Below are 12,660 nucleotides of genomic sequence, written 5' to 3' on the forward strand. Positions count from 1 at the left end.
GCTGACTCTGTAAACTGCTTAGAGAGGGTTGAAAGCCCTATGAAGTGGTATATAAGTCTAACTGCTATTGCTATTGCTATCCTTGACGTATGACCACAATTGAGTCCAAAATTTCTATTGCTGGGATAGTTGTTAAATGAATTTTGCTCCATTTTACAACCTCTCTTGACGTAGTTGTTAAGTGAATCACTGCGGTTCTTAAGTGAGTAACATGATTGTTAAGTGAATCTGGCTTCCTCATTGACTTTGCTTGTCAGAAGGTCACAAAAGGTGACTCCAGGATACGGCAAGCATCATAAATATGAATAAGTTGCCAGGTGTCTGAATTTTGATTACATGACTGTGAGGATGCTATAAGAGTTGTAAGTGTGAAAAATGGTCATAAGTCACTTTTTTCACTGCCTTGTAATTTTAAACATTCACTAAATGAACTGTTGTAAGTCAAGGATTACTTTTTGTCTGTGGCTGTTCAGAGACCCTGCAAATGAATGCAGGAATGCAGCCTTTGGGTGCAGAGTGGAAAAATAAATGGGTACCCTCAAACACACTCACCAAAAATAAGAAATAGTGCTAGAAATAGAGAAGAAATGCCAGCAAGTGAAAGAAGAAATCTCATCTTAACAAAGAACATTTCACCAAATTAGATAACCCAAACAATTCAGGAGAAATATGTACATATGCAGAAAGAGATACATTTACATACATTAAAAATCTGCTAATACACAACAGCAAACAGCATTCATGAATTTAATTGGAATAACATTATGACAAATACAAATAAAGAAGTTGACTTAAAAAAGTTATTCAGCGGGAAAGTTTAACCCATTTATCTGTTCTGCTACCTTCAAGTATAAGTAAACTCCCCCTCCCCCACGTCTTAAATTAGCATGAATGACAGCTCCATAGATGGTTACATTCATCTCCATTCAGTCTTTGGGATTTTCCTCTTGTGCAAATGTGTTCAAATGGACCTTGTTTTCTGTTCGTCCTGAAAGAAATCAATAACCCATTGAGAAATCCCCATAAATAAGTCTAGTGGGAGAGAAGGATGTTCTTATATTTTAATTAACATGAAAGGGACAGCTAGAATGTATCTTGCTCTTATAAAAACAAAGCCAAGTCTATATAATATTTTAAAACGATGACTTGTTGGCCAAGCAAATTACTATTTATTAACATTTATCATTTGAAAAATATTTTAAACACAGAGGGCCTCTGCTGTCTATAGCTCAGATGACAAGGCATTTGGGTAAACAGGTTCTACTCCTACTGTTCATCCAAACATACAGTATGTGCAAATGATTTGTTCTCTGGTTTTGAGGATTTATGCATTTTAATTGTATGCCTATACAGAATAGGCAAGCCAAGCTAAGCTAGAACTCTAGGTTTCAGGCTTCCAAATAACATCCAAAAGTAAATCAGAGTCCAAGGCAAAGTATTGCTCAGTTCCAATTTATTAAGAGGGCCATGTTGGCACAACTGGGAAAACCTGAATCTGAAAGCTTCCCGATTCCCCCCCCCCAATTGAAAGTTCAAGATCTTTCCCCCCACACCCACAAGTCCATCACATGGTCCAATCTCCCACTGCCATGCTGGCAGTTCCACCCATCCAATTCCAGTCTGGTGCAGAGGTGCACAGACAAAGGATGACCTTGGCTTTCTAGAAAGAATTTTGTTATGGTTACATAGTATGTGACTCCCTACAACCCTCCCTCCCATTTTCCCACAATAGAAAACGCATAGCAGAATAATAGAAAGTGTGGCAGGCCAAAGACCCAAAAGAAAAGATGGCTGCAGGCCTGACAGTAGGTGAATATGTTTGGGTGAATCAAGCAAAACATGTGTGTATTTCAGTTTGTTTCTGTGACTAAATCCTGATGAAGTTGTGGTTTTGCCTCAGAAACTTTGTAAATTTCAGCCCTGAATGAACAAAAAAAAATCTATGGCACAAGGTGGACATGTTAAAAAGAAAAATCCCTTTCCATTCCTGGACCTTCAAAATGTATACAGATATCTATAGTTCCCAAACTATGGGACTTTCTTGCCTATTGTGGACTTGAAAAATCTTACAACATAGTCCTCTCATTGTGCTATGGGAACTGCAAAGAAGTATCTGAACTGGCCTCACTTTTGAAGAAAAAGCATAAATGTGTTAAGGGGGGGGGAACAATCCCAGCTCCAAAAGGTGATAAAAGGTTCTGTCCTCTGAATATCTGCTCATAACTTCTTACTTTTGTCCTATAGGTTTTTAGCCAACACTACGTTCCATGGGCTCAGTGGCCACATTAAGGTAAAAGGTTCTTCCATCATTAGTTCAGAAAACAAATTCTTCATTTGGAATCTGCAACATGACCCTGTTGGGAACCCAATGTGGACTCGCTTGGGGAGTTGGCAAGAAGGCAAGGTTGTCATGGATTATGGGATCTGGCCAGAGCAGGCTCAGAGGCACAAGAATCACAACCAGCATCCAACTAGGCTACATCTGAGGGTGGTGACACTCATTGAACATCCCTTTGTATTCACAAGGACTGTGGATGATGAAGGATTGTGTCCTGCAGGACAATTTTGCCTGGATCCCTTGACCAAAGATTCAGCCATTCTGGATGCTCTTTTTGAAAGCCTCCAAGGAGACAATGACACAGTACCCACCAAATTCAAGCAGTGCTGCTATGGCTACTGCATAGATCTTTTGGAAAAGTTGGCTGAAGATATGAACTTTGATTTTGACCTGTATATCGTCGGTGATGGGAAATACGGTGGCTTGAAAAATGGTCAGTGGACAGGACTGGTAGGTGATCTTCTGGCTGGGACAGCCCACATGGCCGTGACATCTTTCAGCATCAACACAGCCCGTAGCCAAGTGATTGATTTCACCAGCCCTTTTTTTTCCACCAGTTTGGGCATCCTGGTGAGGACCAAAGACACAGCAGCTCCTATTGGGGCCTTTATGTGGCCGCTTCACTGGACCATGTGGCTGGGCATCTTTGTAGCTCTACACATCACTGCAATCTTCCTGACTCTGTATGAATGGAAAAGCCCCTTTGGAATGACCCCAAAGGGAAGAAACAGGGAGAAGGTTTTCTCCTTTTCCTCTGCTTTGAATGTCTGTTATGCCATCTTGTTTGGGAGAACAGCTGCCATCAAACCTCCAAAGTGCTGGACGGGAAGGTTTCTAATGAATCTCTGGGCCATTTTTTGTTTATTTTGTCTCTCCACATACACTGCTAACCTGGCTGCTGTTATGGTGGGAGAAAAAATCTATGAAGAATTGTCTGGAATACATGACCCCAAGGTAAGGAAGGGCTTTTCATTTCATAAAGTCATTATTTTTTTGTATCACAACACAGAAGTGGCAACTAGATTTGGTCTGGTAATATTAGCTATATGGCCTTTCTGCTGAGACTAGTTTCATGTAGTTGTTAAGGTGCCAGGCTAGAAATAGATTGTGAGTTGTAGTTTCACCTTAAGCATAAAACCAGTTGGATGAGGCTTTGGGCTGGGCATTATTTCCCAGAAAGAAAGCAATAAGACGTCATTTTCAATAAAATGTTGCCAAGAAAACTCTATTGAGTCTGACTTGAACATATACACAAAAATCCCACCCGTTAAGGTACTATAGAGGTTAAGGAGGTGGTTCTTCTTTTATATGCATATAATTATGTCATTTATAATTTATTATATTATAATAATTGACATATAGATGTGTCTTTGTGTACATACATATGTAATACATGAATAATGCTTTTATTAGTGATGCTATTTATAGAAGCCAGCATGGCTGTAAGGATCACAGTGGTAACCAGTTGTTAGTTAATATTTTACACTGACAAATGAGAGCACAGAATATTGCTGAAAGATTTTTAAACAATGTTTTGGCTTCTATTATAAATAAGGAGACAAAGCATGATTGGGGCAGAAGATCCAGGGAGTGTAAGTTATGATCACCTGGCAAAGCATTTCTAGGTAAAATCCTCCAATCTGGAAGCTGAATGGAAAGAATCTATCGAGATGACAGAATTGTCTTATAGTGATATTTGGGGACCTTTTGAGCTGTGGATCCTGAAGAAGTGGACAATGTGATTTGTGATCTGAACTCCATCATGTCTGAATTGGTTCTATGCTTCCCCTGGCTGAAATCTAGGAGGCTGCTACTCTCCAACATTCAGAAAAGCCTTAAAGACTTGTTATTTCCAACAAGGTTGTGATAAAATGTGCACTTGTAGGGGGAGTAAGAGAGACTTTTGGCTACACAGAGCTTTCCAGAAAGAGGCCCAAATTAAGATATTATGCTGTTCTGCCTGGAAGGGAGAGAGGGGAAGAGGTTCTAGGGAACCACACCCTACAATTTCTCAGGATACGTATATCTAGTAGGCAAAAAAGTTATAGCTTTAGTTTGGCAAGTTTCAGTTAATTGGGCAAGCTTCTGTCCTTCGTTTGTAAGTAAAAGATTGGACTTGATTGGATCCTGCTGTCTTGTCTCTGGCCATGAGTCTGACACAGGGGATAGTACGAGGCTGGGGCCCAGAAAAGTTCCTTATGGATGTGTGGGAATGTTTTGTGATTGAGGGAATATTCTATGTTGGTCTTGTGTTGTGACTCAGCAGCAGTCTTCTGTGAGTCTTTTCGGGATGCAAGATTGACTATGCAGCTGGGGCTCGTTAGGGGCATCTTCTGGGGATAAAAGGACGGATGGTGCCACACCCTGGTTGCAGGAGTCAATGTTCATTTGTTCGTTTCAACATTCATTGATCATCGGTCGTGGTTTATTTGAAAGACACTTGGAGAAGTGATTGGCTTTCTGTAACCCTGATTCAAGGAGACACTTGGAGAAGTGCATTGCTTTGTAAGAGTTTTTGTTTGGTATTCTGTTATCTTGTCAGAGACTTTATATTTATTTTTGGGCTCACAGCCAGTCTGAGCCGAGAACTGATAAAGTGAGTTCCTTTTACGTTTGTCTGCCTGTCGTCTGTTAACGAGCGGAGAAGGGGGGACAGAACAGTCTTGTATATTTTCTATTGTTTTGTTATTGTTTCTTAGCTGCCCAAGATTATGTTGCCCAAGATAAGTGGCTATATACGTTTTAAAAAATAAATGGAAACTAATAAATAGAATAGCCAGGGATGGTAGTGAGAATTGGATCTTGAATGTAGTCAGTACTTTTTTGAGAGAAAGAGAGAGATTCAAGAAGTCTTAGAGGGGCGTTGGTTTAGGTTAAGGTTTCAGGCTGGACCTGAATTGAACAGAATTGGACAATTGTCATCATATAACTAACCCACCCTTTGTGGAAGGTTATGGAGAAACTGGTAGGGCTTCAGCTGTAGAAGACATGGATTAACTGAACCTTGGTAATATGGGTTCAGATCTGGCCATGGAAAAGAAACTCAATTGTTTGCTGTCATGGGTGACCTATGGAAATGCTTGGATGGAGGTTGTATGAATGTTATTGTGCTCCAATTTCTTTCAGCAGCTTTCATTATTGTTGACCACAGTATCTTTCTGAACCACTTGCAAAGGTTGGGAGTTGAAGGTGTGATGTTACAATGGTTGTTATCTGAGTAGGTTGGATGAACATGAGGGGAAAGGAGGAAGAGATCAGGTTCCAAACCGCTTTGGTATGGAGTGCCTCAAAGTTCAATCCTTTTTTCAACATCTATATGAAACTGCTGGAAAAGATCATCTGCTGGTGTGGGGTGATGTGTCTTCAATATGAAGATGGTACCTATCTCTATTCTGGGACAATTGGGAGATGCAGTGTATGGAGTCTGAATAAGGGAAAACAGGATCAGCCACAACCCAAAAAAGGTAGAGTGCTTGTTAATGCAGGGGGTAATTGATTTCAGCAGTGAACCATCTATGGATCTTGATAGAGTTGTACTCCTCAGAAAAAGCATACTTATATCTGGAGGTCCTCTTAGACTCATGGGTCTGGAGAGCTTTTGTAGAGTTTCAGCTGGTGTACCAACTATACCCTTACTTGAAACACAATGCACTGAAGATTGTTGATCATACCTTTGTTCTCTCTCAATGAGCTCACTGTAATGCACTCTGTAATGCACTCAATGAGCTCACTCTGTAATGCACTGTCCTGGAAGATTAATCAAAAACTTCAAAGGTTCAGAATGGAGTGGCATGCATGCTCAGTGGTCACTGGGACTGCCATGGAGCTGTGCAGTTACAAATAAGTTTCTAAGTGCAGTTCAAAGTGCTGGTCGCTACCTATGAAGCCCTGTATGACATGGATATATTAGGAACACCTTCCACCAATAGTTTCTGCCCATCATGAGGTGCCCTGAAGACATTGTCCTCTGTAGCAATGTCTCTCTTCCAGAATGGCTTTCCCATGGAGCATAAATGTCTTCCTCCTTATGACCTCCTGGAAGCAGATGGAAATGAGGTTCTTCCAGAGGGCATTTGGAGATTAATGCACTCGGAGGCATCATTTTCCATAATTCCATGATCTCATTCTTTTCCTTCCAGTTAATTAGCATTCTGATTTTGTATTGCATTTTTATTGTGTAAGTCCTGTAAACTGCCTACAGCCTGGTTGGTTTCAGGTGGTGGGCAAATTTAATGAAACAAAATGGCTGTGTCCTGCTTTGTTCAAGATCCATTGCCAACTCTTAATTTTGCAATGGATTGCAAATAGCATCATTTTTAAGGAGCTGGATCAGTCTGAAATATAGTTACCTCTGCAGCAGTTTCATATTCTTTTGTTGATGACGTAGCCTGACAATATTTCTTTCTCCTTTTTTAAAAAAAGCATTTTCATTTCTTAAGTCAGATGTTTAAAATTGTTTTTGGAATGACTTCTACAGATTTATTCTAATGTGAACTGTTTCTTACCTTCCTCTGTTTCTAGACCAGAAGGGTCTCTTCCTGTGGTGAAATTCAGCAGGTTCTGGAGAACCGGTAGCAGATATTTTGAGTAGTTCGGAGAACCGGCAAATACCTGGCTGGCCCCCAGAGTGGGATGGGAATGGAGATTTTGCAGTATCCTTCCTCTGCCACGCCCACAGAACCAGTAGTAAAAAAAATGAATTTCACCACTGGTCTCTTCCACTCCAGCTGAAGGCAGCAGAAGAGCAATTCCTTACAATACTTAGAAATGTTCCTGTTCTTGGCCAATATAGTGATGAAACAGCAGGAGGAAAATCCAGACCTCTCAAATTATGGGTTTCTTCCCTCCCTGTCCTGATGTATTTAATTAACTGGAAGGCCGGCGGGTGATTGTTGTTGATAGGCTATGACAAATTCCCCCTTTCTTCTTTGAACTCTATTAGTGCTTGCTGGCTAAATACGATACATTACTTAGGTGAAGGAACAACATTGATGGGGGGGGCGGGAGAGACCCTCCAGCATGTACTTTCTCCTAGTGGGAAAAATGCCATCTATGGATTTTTTACTCTTTTAGGAGAAGAATGACCAGCAGCTGGATAGAAGCCATGAACTTTGCAGGCCACTCACCATCTCTCAGTTGCAACTGGGCAGCAAACTATGGAGCATCTGTGGAGTAGCCTTTTGCTATTTTTTTAATAAATGTTAATCCAATTCAGATTGATAACGTATAATTCAAACATTAACATAATCTGTTGAATATTTCTCATCCATGGCATTAAAAAATGCTGAAAAGGGTAACTTGCCTGCTAATACAATCTGGCCCTCCTGGCTGCATCTTTTATAGAGCCATCTCCAAGGAAAATTGTCTGTTGCCCTTAGCCACTGAGAAAAGTAGCTCACTTCTACCAAGTTTCCCAGGGTCTTATTTTCTTTTGACCTCCGAAATAAATGCTTGGCCTTATTTTTTTGGGGGGGGGGTATTATTTTTGAGGTGCAGGAGGCGGCAAGCATGGTCACCTCATGGCTCCTGCTATGTTGCAATATTTTTGGGAGAGGGCTTATTTTAGCACATGCACTCAAAAGCCCGATTTTCTGGGGAGGTCTCATTTTCAGAGAAACAGGGTAGTGGGGAAGCGAAACTATAGGAATGAGAAGCAGAAGCGAAGGAGAGAATGCAGAGTGAAGGCTGGGTGAAGAAGCATGGCAAGACCAGGCACAAAGGCAAGGGGCCAGGCGCAGTCACGCAGGCCGGTTGGCCAGGTAGGGTGAAGCAGACAAGCTTCAGCTGTTGCTAGAAGAGTGAAGCATGTGCATGTGTGCCCACTGGTATGGACAGTCCCTTGCATTTTCCAGGACATCCCTGTGGGTTAGATTCAACCGCTTTGTGGGTTTGATGGCAGGGTGGGGCCAGTCAGCAATTTAACAACCGGTTCAGCTGAAGTGGTGCGAACTGGTTGAATCCCACCACTGAGTCTAGGGCATGTTTATATAGGATTAAAATATCTGGCTGAAATCATAGGCAATTAATGGATGCATTAAACAAACACAAGGCCCTCCAGTTCCTCCCTATCATCTAATGGTGGTCCAGATTTTTAGAGCCAGGTTTTGCAGCTCTATTCTTCACTAGCATCTCACCTCCTGAGACACTGGGTGTCAACTCTCATGATTCCCCCAAGCTTGTATGGAGTCATACTACTTGAGAGGGATTGGGGTTGTAATGCAGCATACCTGAAGAGCATCAGAACAGAGAGGGTTTAACAAGCAAACATTTAGTGTATGTAAGAGATTAGTTTCTATGCTGGATTTCCTATTCCAGAATTACAAGTGTTTCATTTCCTTTCTCTTCTCTAGCTTTACTTGTATGTTTTAGGGCTGATTTTATCTTAAGGGACAGTTCAAATAGTACATTAGGAGGCAGAATATGGAGTTGAATTCAAATTCAGAAACTGAATAGCTTGACCAAGCTGAGTTTCAGCCTGCATCATAGGAATTAGCAGAAGCCAATGCGGAAAGAAAGTTTCATCAGCTGTTCTATAGATTGAGCTAAACCAATGTTTCTCAACCTCAGGAACTTTAGGATGTGTGGAATTTAGCTCCTCAAAATTCCTCAAACAGCAGGTATCTATTTGAAAGAAAGGCTTAGCATGACTTAATCAAGTGGTCAAGGTGATACTCAAGGCTATGGGTGGGGAATTGCTTTTGTGGCTGGATCTTTGGGTGAAAGAGTTTGGGAATCTCCTCATATGCTGCTGCTGGGTTACCTTGACATTGGGTCAGGGGTTGCATCCTACCAGTTTAACAACCAGTTCGCTGCACGCATGTGAGCAGTTTACAGAAAACTCACCTTAGGCATTATTCCTAGCAAGGGAAACAGCTGAGGCAGAGCAATCCATTCTGGTTTGCTGATCAGCTCGGCTTTGGAGAAGGAAATATAGGGAGTATAGCGCAGGGGTGGGCAGGCGGGCCCACTTCAAATCGGAGCGAATTGGTTTGCTCCCAGCTGATAGTTGGAGCTACCGGTTCGCCCGAACCAGTCTGAACCGGTAGAATCTCACCTCTGCACTGGGGGGCTGGAAATGTGAGTTGTGATTTTCCTGAATTTCAGTTGTGTTGCTCCAGACTCTTTTGAAAACAAGAATTCCTGTTTTCTATGCACAAAGTTTTAAGTGGTAGGCTTTAAAGGCTTTGCATTTCTTACCGGAAACTGGCTGTATATGGACCTGACAGCATATAGCAAAACGAAAGGATTCAAGATAGTTAGAGGTAGTCGTAGGATTAGAAAAAAAAAGCTTCTCCAAATATCTTTGGAAATGTTCTGCTGATGAAAGTTAGTGGTCTATTATCTCTTTCTCCAAGCAGAGAAAGGATGGGGCAATTTCGTAGCTATTCTGCATGTTGAATTAACATCCAAGCATTGATAAAGACAGGTGCAAGCTGCAAAAAGAAAATGTTTTGCCCAAAGCGAGCAATATTTTGGGGATTCCCAGAAAGATAAAAACACAATCTTCTTTTGCACGCCAACTTGTTTCACTGCTGTTGCTGTATGTGTTTTCCATCACATCAGACTCATTTCTAAATTATGTTGGTTCATAACAGAAATAATCCCGATTGTTAATCAGATGGTGAGGCAGGGAAGGAGAGAGAGCGTGCACAGATACTTTCATATTTACACCATGTAAGCTTGGTGATCTGATCGCTTTCCCAACATTAGGTCTCTTTTATTTTGCCCCTGGCAATATGCACGGTTTGATATAGGAATAAAAAAAGGCATCACCTCTTCTGTGCTCAGGGCATTTCCTTTGAAATAACTTGATGTATTCCACCAAATCAGAATCTCTCATTATACAAGGGGGCATAATTGCTCACTGATTTTCATTCTGGAAGCATCTCCCATCTCAAAAACCAAAGAGAAAAGGTAACACCTCTGGGAGTGGTGCATTGAGAAGAGATTACTTACATTTGATAAGGCAATTACAGTTATTAGCATATTATGGAAAACTGAATGCAAACATGAATATATTTGGAATAGAGGCAGAGAACATACATAGGGTAGGAAGTGTTGTACAGTACAGATTTATTTCCACTGGTTATCTAAAAATGTTTTGTAGGTAAATAAAAGACCCAATAATACTTAGAGGGAAATTTTTAGGTATTGTAGATCACATGAGTGCTTCCTATGCCACCTTAAGTATGAGAATAGAGCCGAGGTGGCACAGTGGTTAAATGCAGCACTGCAGGCTACTTCAGCTGACTGCAGTTCTGCAGTTCGGCTGTTCAAATCTCACTGGCTCAGGGTTGACTCAGCCTTCCATTCTTCCGAGGTGGGTAAAATGAGGATTGTTGTTGGGGGCAATATGCTGACTCTGTAAACTGCTTAGAGAGGGCTGAAAGCCCTTTGAAGCGGTATATAAGTCTAACTGCTATTGCTATTGCTAGAATAGTGGTGGTAAAAAGTAGCAATATCATTCCACTTATTCATGAGATGTAAGGTTCCTACATTGCCAATGAAATATAGGGATTTGTCACTGCAAGAATGCCAAAGCTTGTAGGAATTCAGCCTGCACTACTGACAATCATCTGTGGTGCCAATAGTTTTTTCAGTATCTTTTTTATTTGATCTTGCAACGTTGAATGTATTCGACTTTTCTTCAAAGTGGGGTCCTGTCTGAAGGCTTTTTCACATGTCTATCCATTTCATCAGGGAAGAGAATTACAATTTGTATTTTTGGTTTGTTGACTTTATTATATAATTGAGGTAACACAAATATTGAGCCAATTTGGGGGTACAATTTAGAATCAGGAAGCAAACCAGAGACCTCTCTCCACCTGCAAATGACAGTTGATAGGATGGAGAATGGGGAGATAGTCATAATATAATGCAATCATTTCTTCCTTGTGCTTATTATCACAAAATGGTGGAGAAGAAGTGTTTCCCTACCCATTTCAGTGAAATCACTCCTTGGCCTTCTATGATTGACAGGAAGCAATGAAAAGTGTGTTTGTTTGTTTGTTTGTTTGTTTGTTTGTTTGTTGGATTTATATGCCACCCTTCTCCCAAAGGACTCAGGGTGGCATACAACATATTACAAAAGTTAAAAAGGAAATTAAATAAAGTATCCAAAAACAAACCCAATTAATATTAACAATAAAAATTTAAAAATTAGATTAAAATTAGCAATTAAATTAATCATTTATTTTATTCCATTCAGGCCAGGCTGGCTTGCTGAAAAAGCCAACTTTTTAGGGCACGTGAGAAGGAGGTCAGGGATTATACGAAGCTCCTGGGGCAGCTCATTCTAGAGGGAAGGTGCTCCCACAGAGAAGGCTCTCCCCCTGGGGGTCGCTAGCCGACACTGTCTGGCCGACGGCATCCTGAGAAGGCCAACTCTGTGGGATTGCACTGGACGGTGGGAGGCTACTGGTGGCAGTAGATGGTCTTGCAGGTACCCTAAGCCATGGTGCACTTTAAAGGTCATAATTAGTACCTTGAATCGCACCCGGAAAACAACCGGCAACTAGTGCAGGCTGCCTAAAAGGGGTGTAACATGGGAGCACCTAGGTACCCCCATGATAACCTGTGCGGCCGCATTCTGGACCAGCTGAAGCCTCCGGGTGCTCTTCAAGGGTAGCCTCATGTAGAGAGTAGTCCAGGCGAGAAAGGACGAGAGCATGAGTGACTGTGCACAGAGCATTCCGATCCAAGAAGGGGCGCAACTGACGTACCAGGCGAACCTGGTAAAAAGCCCCCCTGGTCACGGCTGTCAGGTGTTCTTCTAAACTAAGCCGCGTATCCAGGAGAACTCCCATATTGCAGGCCCTCTTTGAGAGGGGTAAAATTTCTCCCCCTGTCATCAAAGATGGAACAAGATGCACAAATCGAGATGATGGAAACCACAGCCACTCAGTCTTGGAGGGATTGAGTAAATGAGCTGAATGCTGATCCAAAGTTGTTTAGGAAACAAACATAGATTATTTTATCGCCATTCGTCTATAACAGCGATGGTGAACCTTTTTTGGCTTGCATGCCATAAGTGGGGGGAGCGCAGGGGGGGGTCATGTGCGGGCGTGCCACACCTATAATGCAATGTGTGACCCCCCCCCCAGTGTGCATGCATGCACTACTGGTGCTTCCCCCCATTTTTGCACGCTTTTTTCACCTTCCCCTGGCTCCAGAAGCTTTATAGGAGCCTGGGGAGGGTGAAAACAGCCTCCCCCACCCCCCCGGAAGCCTTCCGGAGGTTTCAGGGACCTTTAGGAGGCTTCCCTGAAGCCTCCGGAGCAGTCAAAACGACCCTCTGAGCAAACTGGAAGTCACTTCCGGTT

At 42.0% G+C, this 12,660-nt stretch overlaps 1 protein-coding gene across 1 annotated transcript in view; it reads left to right on the forward strand.

Moving 5' to 3' along the window:
• GRIN3A (glutamate ionotropic receptor NMDA type subunit 3A) overlaps positions 1 to 12,660 on the forward strand; it is a 144,023-nt gene that overhangs the window by 86,156 nt on the left and 45,207 nt on the right. The window contains exon 3 of the mRNA XM_032213814.1: positions 2,245 to 3,292. Within this exon, the coding sequence (XP_032069705.1) occupies positions 2,245 to 3,292 (1,048 nt within the window). The remainder of the gene's footprint in view (positions 1 to 2,244; positions 3,293 to 12,660) is intronic.

This window comes from Thamnophis elegans, chromosome 3 (assembly GCF_009769535.1).
Source record: "Thamnophis elegans isolate rThaEle1 chromosome 3, rThaEle1.pri, whole genome shotgun sequence".
NCBI lineage: Eukaryota > Metazoa > Chordata > Lepidosauria > Squamata > Colubridae > Thamnophis > Thamnophis elegans.